The sequence below is a fragment of the Hydra vulgaris genome, chromosome 02 (genome assembly GCF_038396675.1).
Source record: "Hydra vulgaris chromosome 02, alternate assembly HydraT2T_AEP".
Lineage (NCBI taxonomy): Eukaryota > Metazoa > Cnidaria > Hydrozoa > Anthoathecata > Hydridae > Hydra > Hydra vulgaris.
The window spans coordinates 22,264,074-22,286,500 of record NC_088921.1 but is presented as its reverse complement, the minus strand read 5'-3'; the positions used below and the strand labels follow the sequence as shown (position 1 = coordinate 22,286,500).

General features: G+C 27.8%; 1 protein-coding gene across 1 annotated transcript; it reads right to left on the bottom strand.

Moving 5' to 3' along the window:
• Positions 1 to 3,438: 3,438 nt before the first annotated feature.
• On the bottom strand, positions 3,439 to 19,682 carry LOC100215564 (uncharacterized). The gene is made up of 6 exons (XM_065790305.1): positions 18,670 to 19,682; positions 14,095 to 14,245; positions 13,987 to 14,012; positions 13,687 to 13,759; positions 12,216 to 12,541; positions 3,439 to 4,465 (listed from the first exon to the last, which is right to left on the bottom strand). Exons 1-6 carry the CDS (start codon positions 18,930 to 18,932, stop codon positions 3,508 to 3,510), a joined length of 1,797 nt encoding a protein of 598 aa, XP_065646377.1. The 5' UTR covers positions 18,933 to 19,682; the 3' UTR covers positions 3,439 to 3,507.
• Positions 19,683 to 22,427: the final 2,745 nt, after the last annotated feature.

Genomic DNA, 22,427 nt, shown 5'->3' with positions numbered 1-22,427 from the left:
ACTTATAAGTATTTATTTATTCGTATAAATTATTTAGTTTAGTATGAATCAAAAAAGAAAAGGTGGGGTTAAGAAAGAACGTATAAAATACTAAAAAAGTTGAAATCTTCTGCAAAAGAATATGTGAAATTAACATCTGATATTTATAAAAAAGACAGTCAGACGCAAAATGAAAGCATTAGCAGGTCTTCAAAAAAACTCGAACGAGAACAATCGCAAGTAATTTTTCATGACAATATGTCAACATCTTTTAAAGACGATATTTCCACTGATTTATTCGCGGAAAGTTCAGGCAGTTGTCACAAACTTCATGGGAAAAAAAGTCGGACAAATTATCGTCTACATCTTTTATTGCGACGAGTAATCATTAATAAAACAACGTTTAAATAGTTAAAGAACGCTCGAAAATGATGTCAGGTGTCGAGAACGCCCATTTTTTTGATATTGGAAATGTCATTACGTCTACTATGAACGTGAGGACTATTGATCAAAATATAATAAAGATGTCGCCTAAAATCAAAATTCAATATATCACAAACCATATTATACCAACAAACTTTTCAAAAAATTTCAATCAAATGGATAGGCGGATTTAATTGGGCATGCTATTCCGTTGTAATGCAAGGTTTGTTTTGTGGCCCATGCGCTTTGTTTTTAAAAGAAAGAGATAATAAAGGGTTTTTTGTTAACAAACCCTTTAATTAAAAACCCTTTAATTTAAAAGGTTAAACTTAAAGAAATATTAGATTATCACAAAAATTGATTATCACAAAAGTTGTTTCGAACAACGTTCAATCAAAACATGAAAATGTTTTTTTTAGAATTGACAGTCAACTAAGTAGAGAACTTGCTTCTCGAAACAAATGCAATACACGAATTTAGAAATGAATAATGAAAGCTCTTATTTATTGAGAAAAACAATATATACCTCTGCGTGATACGCTTGAAAATGTAGATAAACTTGGAAATGTTGGTAACTTTCTTTCACTGCTTAATTTAACGAGAGATCCTAACAGTGAATTGCAACAGCATTTGTTAAGTCTAAAAATGAAAATGCTCGTTATATTTTAGCAAATTTTTCATAGTTATTTTTCATAGTTTTTATAATTTTATTATTTTTCAAAGGTATTTCAAAAATTTCAAAATGAGATCATCTCGGTTTTAGGAAAAAGGAAGGTACAAGCTTCTATAATAAAAAAAATAAAAGAAGCCAAACCATTTTCTGTCCTTGCTGATGCAATTAACTCTTACCACACAAAGCAACTATCCCTTTTACTAAAATTTGTATATAAGAAACATAAGATACGTGAGGAGTTTGTGGTATTTGTAAAGTTGAAGCGTGTGAGAGCAAAAATATTTTTTTTACTAAAATTAGGCAAACTTTACATAACCTTAATTTGAAAATTAAAAATATGAGAGACCAAGGATACAATAGTGCAGCATCGATGGCAGGTTCGTTAACAGGTATACAAGCCCAAATTTTGAGCATTCGACCAAAAGCAATATATACCCATCGAATTTGGTTATTAGTCATTCTTGCAAAATATCTGAAATAAGAAATGTGTTAGAAATAATGATGGAGTTTACAAGATGGAGATTACAAAATAGCATAAAGCGAACAGAACTTCTTAACTTGGTGTACCAAAAACCAATTTCACACATTGATTAGACCAATTATTCTTACTGATATTTATGTTACAAGATGGGTTGAAAATTTAAATGGTTGAGAAAAATTTCGTATAGCTCATTTGTTTCTGAAAATATTTTGCAAACTTATTTTAAAGAATCGATGTGGCAATAAATATGAATAAGCCAAATAGCTGCATGAGTGGATTGCTGAAGACAAACGTCAAGCGTCTTTTCTGAAAGCGTTTGGGAGTTTTGATTTTATTATATCACTTGTTACACTACAGCGAACTATGTGGTTTCTTTGTGAGCCTATAGAGTTGAGAAAGGGTTGTAACCACAAAAAGTAGCCTCCTCGACTGTAGTGACCTCCTCGGCCTTGGGGAGGTGAATAATTAAAAAAAAAAATGTTTCCCGAACGAATGTATTAGCATGAATCAATTCTTGCCAAAAAATCAAATGTAAAGCAAGTAACACCACGAGTACACTCGGGCTAACAATCTCAACGAGCGAATCTGCCATTTAATACGTTTGAAGAATATTTCAAAGGGTCTCTCATAATTCCATTTTTTAATCATATATGAGTTGAATTGAAAGATAAATTTAAATAATCAGATTTAAAATTTACAATTGAGTTATTGTTAAGTTTTGTACCTTTTTTTTGTCTCAGATAAAAAAAACTTCCACTGAAATTTTCTTTATCTGCTATCTGAATTGGTTCAAAAAGCTACGATATATTATGAAAGTGATCTCCCTAACTCTAATTTCCTTAATAAAGAAATAATTATGTGGCAAAAAATGTGATTCAGATGTCAACCAGATAATGGACCCTCAAATGGACCCCCAGAGTTCTTAAAGAATGTAAGCCAGATAAGTTTTCAAATACAAACACTCTTCTTTCCCTTGAATGTGTTCTTCCAGTCACTACCGCAACATGCGAAAGAACAGGAAATGTATTTCGACGCCTTGATTCATACACAAGAGCAACACAAGGAACGTTTTTCCAAGTTGGCTTTAATGCACATCCACTATGATTATAACTCTTATTTAGATGTGGCCGTTTTAATGTTTGCAAAATTACTTCCGAAAAGATTAGAATTTGTCTCCTTTCTTTTAGACGACTAACAATTGTAGCAATTAATTAAACACTAAACATTGAGACGAAATGTTTGTTGTTTATCTATTTTACATCATATTAAAAATTATTGCAAATTTTGTGCTTGCTTATAATATTTTTTTAAGATAAGCCTCAAGTTGTGTTTAAAACAGTGGGCTGCACTAAAAACTTTTCACTCTCTTAAAAAAAAAGTCTGGTTACAGGCTTGCGTGTGTGAGTATGTATGTATGTGTAGGTGTCACGTAGGAGAGGGAGGGGGAAGGGGGATAGGGAAGGGGGGAGTTCAGCCATTACATTTTTTTCCAACTTAAAAAAAAGTCTTCGTTTTTAGAAATTTGTCGACTAACTTGTCTAAAAGGGTCAAATTTGCCGACTAAATGAACCCCTCCACACACACCCTTCGCGCAGGCCTAATGTATTTGTCTATTTGTGAATCAAAGTACATGCATATTTGCTTTTATACGTCTATCAACACATAAATGTTATACAGTTATGTATGTATTTAACATACGTATATGCTCGCAACAGTGCGTGTATTAAAATCAAATGCAAAATACATTTCATGTGATAATAACATTATTTTTATTGAGTGTTAAAATAAATTTAATAAGTATATAAACATTATATGTATAATTCTATATAGATACCCGTATAGAAATTTCATTTTATTAAATCTTAAAACTTTTTTTAATTAAAAATTAACAATCAATAAATTATATCTATATGATTAGTCTTAGGATTCAAATCCCCTGGTTATAAAATGATTAGCTCGAAAGAATTTCCGATAAATCATTGATTGCATCACATAAATCTTGTTCAGGGTTCCATTCAAAATTCAATTCTTTTGTAAGATTCACTATATAATCAACGTCAGAGCTAAGGGAAGTTAAATCAGATAAAGCATTCTCGTCGTAAAGTTCTGCAATGTTTGCTGGTATTTTAAAAGAAATATCGGAGTTATTAGTACTCCTCATATATTTTGGCATAAGAGAATTAGGAATAGCATCTGATTTTTTATCTTCATCAATCAAAGCATTCTGTTTGTTTAACGTAATTACAACAGCAGATTGAAACCCTTTTTGATCAATAAATTTTTCAGGAGAAACGTTTTTTTGGTGAGGTTCTTCAACATGAACTTCTTTTGAAAATTGATTTAGTGCTTTGTGGCTACGTATATTATTTGCAGACTGTGTAACATTAAAAACATTAAATGGTTTCTCGACCAGTTGACTAGCTGGCTCACCAAAATTTGCAGACTGTGTAATATTAAAAGTATTGAATGGTTTCTCAACCAGCTGACTAGTTGACTCACCAAAATTTAATTGTTTTTCTGTTTGCAACTTTGGTGAACCTTGATTTTGTTCAATAAACTGAAGATCTTTAACTTCAACATCATATGAGTGCGGCCCAATTTTATCCGTAGATTGCAAACTGATTTCGGGGTTCGACTTTTTTAAATGTGACTTTTCCAAATCACTGTCTAAAAATGTTGTTGATTTGTTGAAGATATTTAGTGATAAACTATAATTTAAATTTGAGGATAAACCTTCTATGGCGACTTCAGCAGTATTTTCAATCGCATTCACAGACATTTCTTTAGAATAAATAACGCTATTATTAGCTTGTTTTTTGGAATCATTATGTTTTTCAAACAAAGTCAAAACATTTGTAGTTGGTAGTTGCGGTGATGGAGTCGCTAGCAAATGTATGTCCTTTGATGAACTGAAATTGAATTGGTTTATTTATTAAAGTCTCACATACTTTTTAATTTTAACGGTAGTTAATAAATTAGAATTAAAAAAATATATTTATTTAAAGCATATAAATAAACTAAAATTAAAAAGTAAGTAGTATGTGTAATCAACAAAAATTATAGATCTAAACTTAATGCATGTTCAAAAAAAGAAACATGGCGTTAAAAAGCTATTGAGAGACGTTAATTATGATATTTTGTGTTGGTGAGCAAAAAAACAAACTGTTTTAGCACAATAATTAGCATAATAAAAGTTTTTAAATATTTTTTTATCTACCAAACCCTTTTGTGTCTAAAGTCAAATATAACTTAAATTTAAAAAAACCATTTATAGCTATAATAGCTTTTAACCTAAATGGTTAAAACAAGGATATGATACAAGGTCCAAACATTATTTAAAGAAACATGTTTCATATATATATATATATATATATATATATATATATATATATATATATATATATATATATATATATATATATATATATATATATATATATATATATATACATATATATACATATATATATATATATTATATATATATATATATATATATATATATATATATATATATATATATATATATATATATATATATATATATATATATATATATATATATATGAAACATATTTCTTTAAATAATGCAACCATGCAAAATTCAAGTTTACAAACTTTTTTTTCTCAAATGATATTTGTAATTAGTTCGTAAATATGAATCTATAAAAAAAAAAGTTATATATATGCAACCTGCTGAAATAATTCTTTAGCAAAACAACAATTTGAAAAAATGCATACTATTAAAATCTAAAATAAGCAAATTATTAAAATAAACAATATCCAAAAAATATCAAACTTGTGATATTTTTTTTGGAGATAAAACAGCTCAACGACAATTATGGATGCGTTGCGAATCCTGTGACGATTAGTTGTGTGGATCTTGCTGTTCTACTATGGTCAACGATACGTGCAAGAATTTTCAATAAACATACAAAGCTTATTTATAGCAAAATAGTGTTTTTTTGTAATTGAAAAAACATTATTAACTAGTGGCGTAGCGAATGTGATAATAGCCAAAGTAATAAAATAGTTGACTAATTGCAATAAAAATTAAAAATACTACTACTTATATTTAAAAAGGCTTTTTTTTTGATCCCGGGGTGACACCCTCCTTAGTTACTGCTATTACCTGAACTTATATCATAATTTTACAATAAAACAACATTTAAAAATTAATTTTCATTTTTTGTGACGTTTGTTTGTGATAAGTTGTTAGTATTTATATAGCGGCCGAACTTATAAGATGGTATTAAAAGTTCGGTCAAAGTAGATGTTTCAAAGTAGATGTTTTCATTTTAAATTAAATATTGAATACTACCTTTCATTTTTCATTTTTTTATTTTTACAATATCAATTACCAATATAATTTTCTGCATGTTTTAAGAAAAAAAATTGGAAATTTTTTATTTATGCGTGATAAATAAATGTTCAAAGCTTAAGTGACCGAACTTGGGCGATTTTACGGTACTTAAAAAAAATAAAAAACAATAAAAACGTCTCAATCAAAGATAAGATGTCATTCATTTAAATTTTCACTTAAATCTAAACTTTATTTTACATTAAGTGTCCAGGTTACACAACTCACAATTACGGTTAAGAAAAACTAAAATGTCAACTGTTTCGGGTGCCAATGATGCACGCCGTCGATTGACCACATGTCAACAAATTGAAAAAGCGCTCTAGGCTGGCACCGAAGTCGCAGGTATACACATGTACTTGCGAGCCAAAATAGAAAGCTTTGGGTAACGTTTGGTATTATCTCGCCAAAATGCATTGGCAGCAATGCATTCATCCAGTTTTGCTGCTCGAACATTTTTTAGAACAATAGACAACAGTGGATAAACTAATGACAACGAAGGATATTTTTGAACAGATGACATAGTTTTTACCTGCTTTAATGGTTTCAGAATGGGTACAATGGCTTGTGCAAGCAACCAGTTTTCATGAAATGCGTCAACTCTACAAACCGTCATTTGTAGAGTCGACGCATTTCATTTTGTCAGACAGCAGACAACACGGCTCTAATTACCCAACGTAGCATCACTAATCGCTCTAACATGTCCAACGTGGAATTCCATCAAGTAGAGCAGTCTATGATGACTTCCAATGTTTTTTCATCATCATTAGATCTCAGTGGTGCTTGTTTGTTACGCAATTTCTGCATTGCTAACGTACTTCGCTTGAAGTGTACCGCCAATCGCCTTGCAGCCCGAATCATATTCACAATTGCTTGAAGGTTCAGACCAGCTCCAATGGCTAACTGTAGCGTGTGAGCAAAACAGTGCTGATCCGGCCATTCATCAAGAAAGTCTTTTGCTCGGTCTATATTTGAGCCGTTTTCATGGGCTGTAGCAGCGATTTTCTGAATAGGAATTCGCCACTCGTAAGCAACATCCTGCAAACGAATACTGATGTTTTCTCCAGTGTGCCGTATTCGCAAAATTGCAAATTCCAGCTCCCATTGCGTGTTAACCCAATGCGCAGATACACACATATATGCAATGTTTTGATTACTAGTCCACATGTCCGTTGTAAAGCTACAAACTGTACCTAATTTCAGTTTCAGTGACTTGACTGTCTCGTTGTATCTTTTCTTTATCAGTTTTGTGGTAGCCGAACGAGTTTTAACAACATAGTCTGGATATGTATATTTCAACAAGCTAAGGAATCCTTCGCCTTCAACTGATCCAAAACTAGTTCTTTTTCTTTCGTCATTTTAGGCCGCTGTAAAGAAAGACAAAATGTTTGGTGTGCCCAAACTGCCAATGCCATCAATATCTATATGATGTGTTCCAGTAAGATGGTGCCGGATAGTGCTTGTGTTGCCACCTTACGCTGTCAAAATCGCCTCACATTGCTTGCACTTCAGCTGTTCTTATCGATTCGGTCTGCATAAGACCACACTTTTGATACTTTACCCATTTCTTTTTCCTATGCTTTTTAAAGTAAAGCATAAAGAAGAAAGAACAACAACTAGCTTTTACAAAACTTTAATTGGTTACAAATTGGTAAAATTTTATTATAACATTTTACTTATTTACAATAAACTTACTACGCGCACTTAAAAAAAAACTTTTTTTTACAAAATTTTTTTTTTCCGAAAAACTGTATACCTTTTTAATAAGAAACTGCAAACATTTTTTATATATAATTTGCTTAACTGAAACTTGGGTTTCTTTGAAAGATCTTCGAGATAATTCTATTCTCCATCGTCTTGGTTTCCATAAAATTATGTTAGAGAGATACTAATAAACCTAGAGACATACTAATAAACAAGTCGGAGGAGTTCTGATTTACGTAAAAGAAAACATTGTACATAATGTTAAGAATAAAAGGAGGTTTTCCCACCTTCCATTCTTAACTTTATGTACTTAACTTAATATAAAATTTCATATTGTTAAATTGTTTGATTTCAAATAATGATTGAAAAATTAAAAAAAAAATCAGAATTACCGTTTGTAACCGTTTTTAAACCGTAACCGTTATCCGTTACAAATTCTCGATTCTAATTTTTTTTTAAGTTTTCAATCATAACCAACGAGCGGGTAACCGGTTGCCCGGGTACCCGTTGACAGTCTTAGTTAAGACAAAGCTCTTAATTGGTTACTTAGTCACGAAAAAATTTTTATTTTACAATAAAAATAAAATAAAACAACCTAAATAGCAATATGTCAAAGATAAACATACATTTACTGCTTTATCAAGTTTATTTAATATTTAATTAAAAGTAAAAGAATGTAACCTTGTTACCAAATGTAGCTGATTGAGACGTAACCTAACTATTAAATGTGAAAGGGGAGGGACACCATGCTGCAACTGTGTATTTAAAATGGGTTTAACGTAGAATGTTAAGAGATTGTTTTTTTTTCATTTAAAGGTATCTTTTGAGGTTAAGATTTTTTTAAAAATACTTACCATCTAGCCTGCTTTGCAACAGCTATGGTAAATTTTTCTTTGGGTTATAAGTTTTTTTAATGTGCTGTAGTTATTTTTTGTGTTAATCTTTTTTATATTTTATTGCAGAAAAAACTACAGTTTTTATATTAAATATAAAAAATATAAATTTCTATAAGTTCTTTAAAATCTATTTTTACAAATAGATTTTAAAGAACTTATTGAAGTTTTAAAGAAAACTTTTTTTTGGATTAATATAAATTTCCCTTCATGAGCACTAAGTTTATTATCTATTTTCAAAGAAATTTTTTTAAAACAATATTGGGAACCCGTTGAATAGTAAATGGACTTGAGCATATACTAAATAATGGACAATTAAACTTAAATTATGCTTGAATTAATCACAAAAGATAACCACTGCACATTAAAAACCCTGAGCTATGATTTTTTATCTAAAGGGGGGTTAAAGTATAATATATATACATATATAAATATATATATATTATACTTTAACTGTATATGTGTATATGTATATGTATATGTATATGTATATATATATATATATATACATATATATATATATATATATATATATATATATATATATATATATATATATATATATATATATATATATATCAAATATTAAATGTAATTAAATATAATAAATGTAAATAAACAATGTTTATTGTGTCAATATATAACATATGTATATATATATATATATATGTATATATATATATATATATATATATATATATATATATATATATATATATATATATATATATATATATATTTATATATTTATTTATTTATATATTTATTTATTTATTTATGTATGTATGTATGTATGTATGTATGTATGTATGTATGTATGTATGTATGTATATATATATATATTTATATATATATAAATAAGCTTTTGAAAAAGTTTGGCATGCTGGTCTTCTCCATAAACTTCATATGGTATATATTAGAAAGTTTTTGAGATTATTAAATTGTTTCTTTCTAACCGCTTTTTTAAAACCATCCTAAAAGGCCAACACTTTTCTTGATTTCCAGTAACTTTTGGGGAACCTCAAGGTTCTTTCCCTGGTCCTGTTTTGTTTCTTGTCTACATTAATGATCTTCCCGACAAACTTACATCTAAAGTAGCTTATTTTGCTGATAACTCATCTTTGTACTCCTATCTTGACGAAAAGTCTTCTTTTTTCGATCGCTTAAAACAGTCAGCCAATCTTGAATCTGATCTCACTTCTATAACAGATTGGGGCTTGCAGTGGCTTGTAAATTTAAACTCCAACAAAACTCATTTATTTACTGCAAACAACTACCACAATAATTTCAACATTCCTATATTAATGAAAGGTAACCCCTTCACTGAGTCCTCTCCTTTACAACTTTACATCTCTAATTACATCAATTAAAACTCATTCTTGCTTGACTAGTCATTTAGTTAAGTCTCATTTATTTCCTGTATCGGTCTCTGCATGCTCTAAACAAATAACCAAGAACCAAAAAAAAGTGTCACATCTTAAGGAAGAATAGAAAAAGGCTTACTATTTTTATTAACAAAAAAAATAATTTTTTGTATTTGTAAATTCAATTATTTTTACTAAAGAAGTCTGGTGCTAGTAATAAATTTCATTATAATAATATAAATATTATCTTTGCAAAAACCCTATTTTAAAGCTTGATAACATAAAATGCGATTTAAATGTGAAAGTTACACAAGCTAACAGAATCAAGCAAACACAGTTATATACTAAGTTTGAGCTAATTCATTATTAATTATTAACAGGTAGAAAATAATTATTGAAAATCAAATTAACAGCAATAAACTAAAAATTATACTATAAATATTTTTAAATCATGTCATTATCGCTGAGTAAGGAATTTCAAATACTTCTTATCAAAATAGAAACAAATAAAATAGATTTTGAAATCAACAAAACATTAGCTCCATTACCATATTTTGACATTTAAAAAAGCACTCCTTCAATATTGGAAAAACAGAAAAATTTGCAAGAAAATGATCAATGCAGACTAATTTTGAAATAGAAAACTGGTATTGTCAACAGTACCTTTAATTGTAAACTTTATGTCAAGTTTTAGCCGACAAAACTAAAAACCGAATAAAGTGAATAAAAAAAGTAGAATAACTGTAATAAAAAACCAGATTAAAAGAAAAAAAACAGATTATCTGAATGCAACAGTAAACCACAACCCGCCAAAGATTGTTGGACTTATAAATGTGTAAAAAACTTGATGACTTTAAGAAAAACTTATTAAAACTTGGTGTCCTGCAATTTTCATTAGACTGCTGTCCAATCAATAAACAACTCTGATTTATTTTAATTATAACTTTATATTAGCTTTTAGAAATACACTTTATAAAGCTTAAAGCTGTCAGTTTATGCAACTATTTATTTGCAAAATTTTTTGACATAAATACTATGATATTATGAGCCATAATAAATACTTTTATTGGTTCTTACTTGCAATTGAAATTTTCAAGCATTTTAAACTCCAATTGGTTAGGTAAAATTGTTATTTTGTTACATTTGGGATGAACACCTGACAGGATGTCATGCTCCCTTTTATTCAGTATACTACATAACTATACACTAAAAGCATGCAAGAATCTTGCTCAAGAGTCAAGAATAAGCACCACTAATCTTTCCATTTGAAAAAGACCAATTATGCAAATCAGATAAGATATAGTCTATAATTTTTAACTTACTTGAAGTAGTTAAAACCAAGACAAGAAAACAAGTCTTGTTAGACTTTACATTGAAAATGAAAACAAGATTAAGGTACCATATTTTTTTATAGAAAAAAAAAAGACATAAAAATAATAAAATCAAAGACAAAAAACGAGCCAGCAAGACATGCCAAGACTAAATTACAACAAATAAGAACAAGACATTTCAAGACAAAGACCAAGCAAGCAATACATACCAAGATAAAAATATGATCACTAGACATTGTAAATAGCATATGCATATTTTTCTGAGATAAAGAAAAGATTTTTGAACTTTAAAAAAATTTTTTTTTTTAAACCTATAAATTTGTAAACTTTTATAGATAACCCTTTTTCAGCACTAAAATGTTTTTGTATAATATTACTTTATCTCTCAAATAGGATTTACATCTCAAGTAGTAAAAAAAAGTAAAAAGTTTTCTTTTACATTTCTTTTTAAACTATACAGCCATTATATAAAATCTTCCTTCAAAAAACATTTTTTTTTACTATTAGTGAAAAAAAAAATTTTTTTTATTGAACAAATTAATAACAAAAAAATTATAACTCTTTAAAATTAATAACATTTTTAAGAATTACTTTCAAGATGGTTTTTGTAACAGATACATTATTTAAAACAAGGACATTTCTAAAAACGCAAAGAAAATTGAGAAGCATTTTTTTTTTAATTATGTATAATTATTATTATTTTTAACCTTTATTTTAGATGTCTCAAAAAGTCTTTACAGTCTTATCACAGAGCACCACAGAAAAGCATTTGAAAGGAAGTTGATGCCTCCTTCCTTGCAGATGTTATAAAACTTACCCAGAGGTGGCGTTGAATCACGGATCTCTAGCTTCTAAGAAAAGCGTGCTAATCACTGCACTACAGCTGCTCAATTATTAGCAAACTCATAATAACAGCAAATGTAACCTTTCCTTCTTTAAATTAACATATTTTGTTTGAAATGTAATAAACTTTTTTGTTAGCAAAATCAACTTTTAAAAATTCTTACCTTGACATTTGACTAGTACAACAATTATCACTTAAATCAGAGATTAAAGGTAATAGATTAGAAGCATGTGTTTCAGAATCTTGTGACTGGGCCATTGTAATACTATTTTTTAATTCCATACTGTTTTGTTTACAATCATCTTTGAATACATTTTCATGTAATTTCTCATTTTCTTTTAAATGCAAATTAAATTCTGGCAGCAAATCGTCAGTAGCTGGCTCTAACTCTGACACTAAAGGTGAAGTTATTTGTAACAAAGGTGATGTTATTGGTAACAAAGGTGATGTTATTTGTGACAAAGGTGACTTTATTTTTAATGGTCTTTTCTGAAATAAAATTAAAAAACTATTAAATGATTGAAATGATTGAACTCTCATAGATTTATCACAAAAAAAGAAAAAAAATGTGTAAAATGAACTTGTAAGTTTATACAGATTGAGTAAGATATATGCATGATATTTATGCAATTGCATACACTAAATATTTAATCAGTTTAAGCAGAAGGATACACAGTCAGTAAAGTGGTAGAACAGGCTACCAAAGCACCACAACAAACCTGAATTACAACTAGATGTCTGAAATTAAAAAAACATGGAATCTATACTATGTAAATAAACAATCTATACTAAGCAAAAAAAAAAAAAAATCATGCAAAATTCATGTAATGTGTATAATCATGTGTGTATGGCCTCTAGCTTCATCATAAATCAAGTTAAAAATAAATATGTATACAGAGACTGACATATTCTCTCAAAAACAGTTTACAAACAATTAAAAAAAAAAAAGAAACTGTAAATAAATTAAACTTTAAGTTAACATAATTGGAAAGACTGCTGTGAGTTTATTTAAATATGAGTCTATGTAAATCAAATCACTTATGAAACTGTTATTCAATGTAAGTGAAAATACTACTTCAACACATTTCTAGTTCACTAGTTTAACATACAAGTGCAAGTCTAGAAAACAATGAAATAATGAGTATGGTATGGAAATAATGAAATAATGAGTATGGTACTCTTATCAAAAAAACTGTCATGGTATATTCCTCTAATCAAAAAAACTGTCATGGTATATTCCTCTAATAAAAAAAAAGTCAAATATCTGAGTTATTTAATCTAATTACAAAAGTTTGCACACAGTGATGAACAAGATCACATATCCATGGATATGTAAGTGAACATGGTCACATGTCCATCCATGAAACTTGCTTATATATGTTTTATTCTTAGTATTTTTCTACTTTTTTTAATATCCGCTATTGATTTACATTTTTTAATGTTAGTCTAGTTAAATCAAATTTAGATTAAAAAAAAAGATTTAAAAAAAAATAAAAAATCAAGTGTAAGAAGGGTATGAATAAATTTTTAAGCATTAGTTTCATAGGTTCCAGCTGAAGGTAGAAGTAGCTGAAAGCCTTCAAATGTAGCCCATACTATATTATTATATTTAAAAAATATTTTCAAAAACTTACTGTTTTGTGTTTCAGTGGGTTGCATTCATCAGGCAAAATCTTCCCATCAATGACCACTGTTGCTAAACCTGAGCTAAAATTGTTTTTAACAAATTCATTACCAGCTAGACCTTTTTTTATCAGTTTTATTTTTATTATCAGTAATCTCTATACATTAATTACTAATAACTAAATCTTTTTTTAATAGGACTTAATTAGAAAAATTTAATTATTAGATGCATATAAAAAAAACTAAAAAATAAAAATTAACTTAGTAACAAAATAAAAATAAATACATACTTTTCGGCTAAATTAATTTACCTGTTGCTAGTACTGTCTATCTTTTCCTTGTAAAAACATAAGTATAAGCAAACATAGTGCACTTATATTGAAAAATAAATTTTAAAAAAAATAAACATAAATAGTTACTTTTTTTCTACCAGGCACCCATTTATAAACTTTGTCATTTAATTCACAAGGATTCTGGTCTAAAGATAAATGCAACTCCTTGAAGTGATAACACAAATGCTTAGTTATATTGTCATCGCCACTATCACCAGAGAGCTTGTTATGATCTTCACTTATAATCAAAAACATAAGGTTAAACATATAATAAACCAAAAACTTAATGAATAAACAGTCATTAAGTTTTTAAGTCAAAGACGAATTTACCATTTTTGCTGTTAAAATAAATTTTTCCTCAGGTAGTTAGTTTTTGTTTCCATTTCTTAATTATTTGAAATAAATTGTATTTATTCTGAATTACTTAAAATATATTTTTTAAACTATATAAAAATTCTAAAAAAGAAAAGGTTTGATTTCTATAAACAAAAATTTAATTAATATGTTTATGAAGGAGACCATAGAAAAATGATGAGATATCTATGTTATATGATCTAATTAGTCTGAACACTGATAAATTTAAACTTGATCCACACCACACAATTCAAACCTCAGAGACACCACATATAGCAATGAGTTGATTTTTGACTATTTCTTTTATTAGAACTCAGTATATTTTTTAAATTGGCTACATGGGATCGCATACTTGGCTACAGTATGCGATCCATGTAGCTAATTTGGGATCGTAAACTACTTTTTTGGTGTGTTTTGTTCTTTCTTTTTGGTATGCCTATGTTTTTCAGGCCTTGTTTAAAATCAACAGACGTAAAATCTTTCCTGTGGTGAATTCCTTCTCGGTCTACCCTACAGTTTTCATATAAATTTTGATTTGAAACAAAGTTGCATTACAAAGTTAAAAACCAATCTGCATTGAATTTTTATTCCTTCATCTTAGTTTTGATACTATTTATGTTTTTTTGAGATCCAGTTAGTGATAAAACTTGAATCAAGCAAGTATTGTTAATATTTTAGGACTTATACCTTTAGACCTTTACTTCATTACTTAATGCTGTGAAAAAGTTTTAAATTATATCTATCAAAGGGGGTAAGTGCATGCGCAGAAAAACACAACACCATACATACTGCGAATAACACACTATCATAATACAACCAACTGAAAAACTATTTAACATTGTAAAATCAATAAAGTTTAAGAAAGTCCAAAACTGCTTAAGAAAAGATTTAAAAAACCATAAAAACAATTTCTAAATTCAAAAACGCTGCCACTTATTAAGTACTGAAATAATGTGTCAGCAAAACATACCTAGATAAAATCAACAAATAAAAAATAAAAATTTAACTTTAAGAAAACCCTGCTAAAACTACCAAATAGTTTACAACAAAAAAAAGCATTAGTGTGTCTTCATCAAATTTTACCCATATATCACAAACAATAACACAAACTTTACCCATATATCACAAGCGATATCATAAACACTCTAATATTTGCAGAACAATATAGAGCAATCAGCATTAAAAAAATTAGGGTCATTATTCAATGAAAAAAATTGGTTACTCTTTAACCCCAAAATCTGGAAAAGTCAGCTAACAATTGTTTACAATGGGCTTTGATGAACACTTTGATGGAACTAATACGTGCAAGCTGATAGATTTATACATTCTGGACCTTTTATCTAGAATCATAAAGTAAAAATGATTTAAATTATTTCAAGATGACTGATTAATATTAATGAGAAACAAAACTCATAGTTTAGATAAAATTGAAAAAAAAAATTGTTGAAACATTTAAAAACACTGAATTCCAAACAGAAAGCTAAATAAACCTAAACAGTGTTAACATTTTCTACATAACTTCTAACCTTCAAAAAACTCTTACCAACCTTATATAAAATCAAATGACTAATTACTCTTCATTCACACTGAATCAAACCACCCACCTCAAGTATGTAAACAGATCCCTCTTTCTAATAATGACAAGCTATATTTGGTTATACATATTGGAAAATAATCCTAAAAATGAATACTTAGTGCTTAATAATTACAAAGATAAAACATATGCCACTAAACTAAAAAATCAATTTGAAAAACATACGCCACTAAACTTAAAAAAAATCTTGGTATATATGTAACAAACGATCAAAAGCAACACCAAAAGACCTTATAAAACACCTTTTTAAATATTTAGATAAAAATAATACAAAACTACTGTTTACATAATTGTTTAAACCTCATCTTTATTATAAACCGCATTATGGAATCCAAATTTACAAAAACACATTAATATGATTGAACAAGTGCAACAAAGAGCATCCACAATTTATAAAAAAAAACAGATTAAATAAAAGCAATCTCTCAACATTGAAAAAAAAAACATTAAGAGGTAATATAGTTCAGCTATATAAGTTTATAAATTATATAGATTTAATTAAATGTTACAAACCTCCTATATTTATAGAAAATTCTGTTACAAGAGACCACAATAAAGGCACATGTAGACAACAAGGCAAAAAACAAAACAAATGGTTGAAATTATTTATTATAAACTGAATAGTGGACAAAAAGGGCATCCATAAAGTACAAACAAAGAAAAACCACTGATTTAGGACTGCCCTCCTCCCCCTTATACACAAATGGGGTTTTCAAAGACTCCACCTCTGCGTACCTATGCATAATTTATTAAAAATCAAATTTTTCCTAAATACATAAATTTTTCAAAACATTAAAAATAAAAAAACTTTTAGTTATTTCTACCTATCTGTGTTACATAAAGTAATATTCATTTATTAACTTGTGAAATGTTTAAAAAAAAAAAAAAAAAGTTTTAGGAGATAGAGAACAAGAGGTAGTCAAACGGCAAATGTATTGCGTATGTAACACCCCCTCGCCTTATATCCCAAATGGAACCAATTACCACAAAATGTTGTGGATGTAAAAAATTGAAAATATTTAAAACCCTCTATAAAAAATATGTTCAAAACTTTTAAATACAAGTCTGACATCTACTGTTGTTAAACTCTATACATGTGTATAACAGCTTGTTATACACATGTATAGAGTTTAACAAGCTTTATTTATATTTATTGGATCTATAAGCAAATAAATCAGCAAATATATATATATATATATATATATATATATATATATATACATACATACATACATACATACATACATACATACATACATACATACATACATACATATATATATATATATACATACACATACATATATACATTGTACACTTTGTTTGATATTAAACAAGCCGCCATGGAACAGTGCTAGTGAATTTTTTGTGAAACGTGGTGCCCATTTACTTAATGTTGTTATTCACAACCAACAATACTCCTCTCTGTTACTGCTGCAGAATAGTGAGAATCTGGTCATAAAAGCTTTTGTTAACTTAGACAGGTTTCTTGCAGTCTCCACTGATGTTTAAATGGAGAGCTGAGTTAAATTTATAACACTTTAATTTCTTATCTTCATTTTTTCTTTTTTATAATTTTTTCTTGGGTTTTGTTTATATTCAAGTGCGTTAGTCTTCGTTTTATTTTAATCCACTTTATTTTACCCATAGTATACTTATAATATTAGGTCTTGAGCCTGTTGATAAACTTGATTGATTGAATGTACTTGCTTGTCTAAAATTTATTTCATAATAATAAAATAACAATAAAATATATTACTTGGATTAATTTTATAAACTTATTTGATAACATATGCCCTCCAAAACAACAATTGAACAAAAACACATCTGTGCACATCAAATTTTTTATGGTAAAAATACCAACATGTTATAATATGTTTATTGGCTTTAATAAATAACAAGTTGAGAGGTTTGTGTCCATGAAATACTCTTCAGCCTTGACTGAAGAGATTTTATAAGAAAAACCAACAAAAATCTCAAAAATTGCTATTTTACTGTGAAATAAAATTTTATGATGGAGCTGTTTTTAACCTTGAATCAATAAATACTGAGCAAAACCTTGGTGTAATCTGTAAACCTATTGGTAAATCTGTTTAAAATCCTTAAACAGATTTACCAATAGGTTTACAAATCCAAAAAAAAAACAGACATGAAGAGACTAGAAAAGAACAACCAAGCGTGTGTAAGTCATTAGATTACAGAGCCTTAATTTCATTTAACTCAAGAACAATGATAGGGAAAAAGTGATTTGCAACAATATTTTAAAGCAATTAAGTAATGAAATTAACTGGTATCATACTAATGCCCTATCACATTCTCTACCATCAATGTAAACAATGTTTAAGACTCTTAAACAAGGTTGTTTAGGGATTTTTCTTACAAAAAGCCAAGCAAGATACAACTTCCTAACAAACAGGATTGTACCTTTATGGAATAAGTTACAATTACAAGTGACTAATACAAAAAGTGTAAACAATTTCAAAAATTGATTTTACAAGTTCACTGTTGTTAAATAGGGACCAGTTGAAGTCTGACTGTCTTCATCTGATATTTAATTTTTTTTAAGTATTTTAAAATTCTTAATTTTAAAGTATTTTAAAATTGCATAGGCAAGGTACTTTGCACAACTATTAAAAAACAAAAATGTAATATGTGCTACTAAAGCTCACTAAACTAATACTGATTACAATCATTTTTGAATAATAAATACTTACCACATAATTTGACTTTTATCTATTGTATTTTTTTCTGATTCAGTTGTGCAGCCATTTTTGTTGTAATAGTCCAATAAATTCAAAAAAGTATAATTACATGCTGCAGGTCTGTCTCTATCAACTTTTATCTTCTTTGAAAACTCAGAAACATTTTCTTTCTCTTTTAATTCCAAACAAAAATTAAGCATTGATGGATTGTGGTTTTCATACTGCAAAGCTCTCCAACATCCTGGATGTTGACATAGTTGACTGCATATACTCATCTAACTAGAATAATTAGATGAGCATATGCTTTTTTGTATTTATTTTTTAAATATATGATTTCTATGAGATAGATATTTGAATATTAATAAAAATCAGACATAACATAAATTGCATTTGACAGAAATTGAAAATTGTTCAGGCTTTTAAATAAAGCAGGTTGAATAAATTAATGGAAAAAGGAGGGGTGGGGGATTAAATGATTTTACATAATATATTTATTTTTTTACCTGTTTATATCAACATACTCTAATAATGTCAACATGAAGAAAATAATAGAATGTGGTCTTATGGAGTGTGCAAAAAAAAAGGTGACAGTATACTCTTTTGTTTCTACTCTTTGTAATGCAATGAATTTATAAGAAAATGCAAATGAATGCAAATAAAAAAAATAAATAATTGAAGTGAACAGTGGAGGAAAGATATAATGGGTATGTTTTTTGATTTTGGGTATTTAATTGGATTACCTGGTAGAGCAGAGGAGGCACCATTGGCAAGAGTAAGATTCGTCTTACTATTGCCTTTATGCCTTTTCTTACAGCAAGAGGTGCACTTTTTAAGATTTAAAAAAGTTATAAACTGTTTGCATCTAGATTTTGTATACCAGTAAAATATAAGCAATGAATGTTAAGGATGTCCAAATCTGGAAAGAACAGATGTGATGGTTAGATAAGTGTGTAGTGAAATTCTAAAAAATTAAAAAAGAAACAATCTTAACATATTATTTTGTTAAAAATAAATTAAACGTAGAAAAGTAGAGTACACCTATAAAACTGAAGATTAAATAATTTTATAATAAATAATCCTCAAACGATGCTTATTTAAAAAAATTACTTAAAAATGCGATATTGCGGAATTGTTAAGACGTTGTTATGGAAATAAAAAAGAAGACAAAACCCGTTGCTGCCATATTATTGTGTTTTTCACTGTGTGTGTGTGTGTGTGTGTGTGTGTGTGTGTGTGTGTGTGTGTGTGTGTTGTGTGTATGTGTTAAAGAAAAATCGTTTCTTTTAAGCAAACAGTATTGATTTTTTTATATAATAATAAAAAACTGCATAAAACATAAAAAAAAAAAAAAAATCAAAGTTTCTAATATTTCAATTTCGGACCTAAGTTTCGTATTGCGAAACCTAAAGAAGTCAAAAGGCGCTGGGATTGAGACAATGGTAGGTAAAACTCAAACTTTTAGTATTTACTTACATTTAGTGTTTTTAAAATTATTAAGTTAGCTTAAAGCACCAAGGAAATACAGCATATACAACTAATCGGTTAAATTTTACCCCCAAAAAAAACCCCTTTAAGAACCTATACCTTTGCTTTAAAAAAAATATCAAAAAAATATACTGCTTCAATGAGTTCATCTAATTATTTTACTTTTACAACACTAAATCAAATTCTGGCAAATATTCATTAAAATGTCAGCATTTTAGAGTTTTATGCAAATGTAGAGTAAATAAGGCATTAATAATAATTTATATTGTATACTCATTTTAGTAAACTATAATAAGTTTAGTAAATAAAGTAGTAAAGGAGGAGCAATTTTTCTTTTTTTTTTATATTTTGCATTATATCAACAAAAATTTGACTTTTTTAATTATCAGACTACAGCTAGAAGTGCAGACTGAAATGCCTTAGTTGATTTCTTAAATAAATGCTTCATGTAAAAAAATTGTTGCTTTTTTTTTTTTTTTTTTTCTTTTAGTTCTTTATTACAATATTTATTACAATTTAAATAAATAAAACTTTGTTACAATAATAAAAGTTAACAAGTCATGATATCGTTAAGAAAATAAATATTAAAAATAAATATAAAGAACGCGGATTACTCAAAGAAGACCATCAGGTCTTGTCACAGAGAAACCGCTAATTGCTTGTGGATAAAAAAACAAACAAAAAAATAAATAAAAAAAAGTATACATTAAATATATACATATACTAATATAGATAAGGGATTTTCAAAAAATTTTAAAATTTAAAAGTAGATTAGTATATTATCAGTTGAAAAATTGAGTTTTTTAAGACTTCGTTTAAAAGAATCAAAATTACATTCTTGAGAAAAATCTTTAGAAGTATTTAAAACTATACTGTTCCATAAAAATGGTCCTCGAAATGAAATAAAAAATTTTCCAAAATTAGTTTGAGAAAATGGTTGTCGAATTAAATTATCGTTCCTTAAAATATATTTATTTCTATTTCTTTGTAAATACAAGTTACGAAAAGAAACGGGTGATAGGTGGGTCTTGCATTTTTTATAAAAAAAAAATATTAAAAACATTTAACTCATATATATTGAGTGCTTTCATATCATATAAAAGAGGCTTGGCGTGAGCAAAACGGTCCTTGAAATTTATAAGGCGTGCTGCATGTTTCTGTTGCCGATAGAGAGGTTTAAGTTTACTTTTATAAGTGCTACCCCAAGCAATGTTTGCATAATTAATATGGCAATGAATTAACGAATGATATAACTGAATTAAGGTATGTTTATCTAGAAAGTTTCTTATTTTGTATAAAATGCCTATACTCTTTGAAATTTTATTGCACAAGTTAGCAATGTGGCTTTTCCAATTAAGATTTTCATCGATATATACACCTAAAATCTTGTCACTAGAACTCTTTTAATAATTATGTTATCGATAAAAAAGGGTAAGTTGCTAGGCAGCTGGTGCTTATTACCATAAGGATGAAAAAGAATCCATTTAGTTTTATCAATATTTAATGATAGTTTGTTTAATCTAAACCATTCGGAAATTTTGGCTAGTTCAATGTTCATGTTGCTAAAAAGTGTAAAAATGTTTTTATGAGAAAGAAATAAGTTAGAATCATCAACAAACACAAATGTCATTAGGTTAGAAGCTTTTGGTAGATCATTAATATAAATTAGAAATAGGAGGGGTCCTAATATGGATCCTTGAGGAACTCCACATGAAATATTTAACAAATTAGATGATACGTTATCATCTGCATAAACAAATTGTTTCCGATTATTTAGGTAACTTTTTGGCCAAATTAATATATTTCCAGTAATTCCGTACCACTCCAACTTTTTAAAAAGAATTTTGTGATCAATAGTATCAAAAGCTTTTGCCAAGTCAATGAAAACACCTAAAGTAAATTGAGAATTTTTAAATGAGTCAGATATATTTCTTGTAAATTGTAAAATGGCATGTTCAGTGGAATCGTTTTTTTGGAATCCATATTGATTGCTGTATAATAAATTGTTTATAGTAAGATGATTATAAATTTTATTGTACAAAATTCTTTCTAAAACTTCAGAGAATACAGAAAGTAGTGAAATTGGACGATAGTTACTTATATACTCAACGTCACCACCTTTTAATATTGGTATGACTTTTGCTAATTTGGAAAAATTCCCTGTTTAATTGATAGCGAAAAAATTTTAAAGAGTATATCTTTTAAAACATCAAATGAACTTATAATAATGTTGCCGTTAATACCATCAGGGCCTACTGCTTTGTTAGATTTTAACATTTTAAATG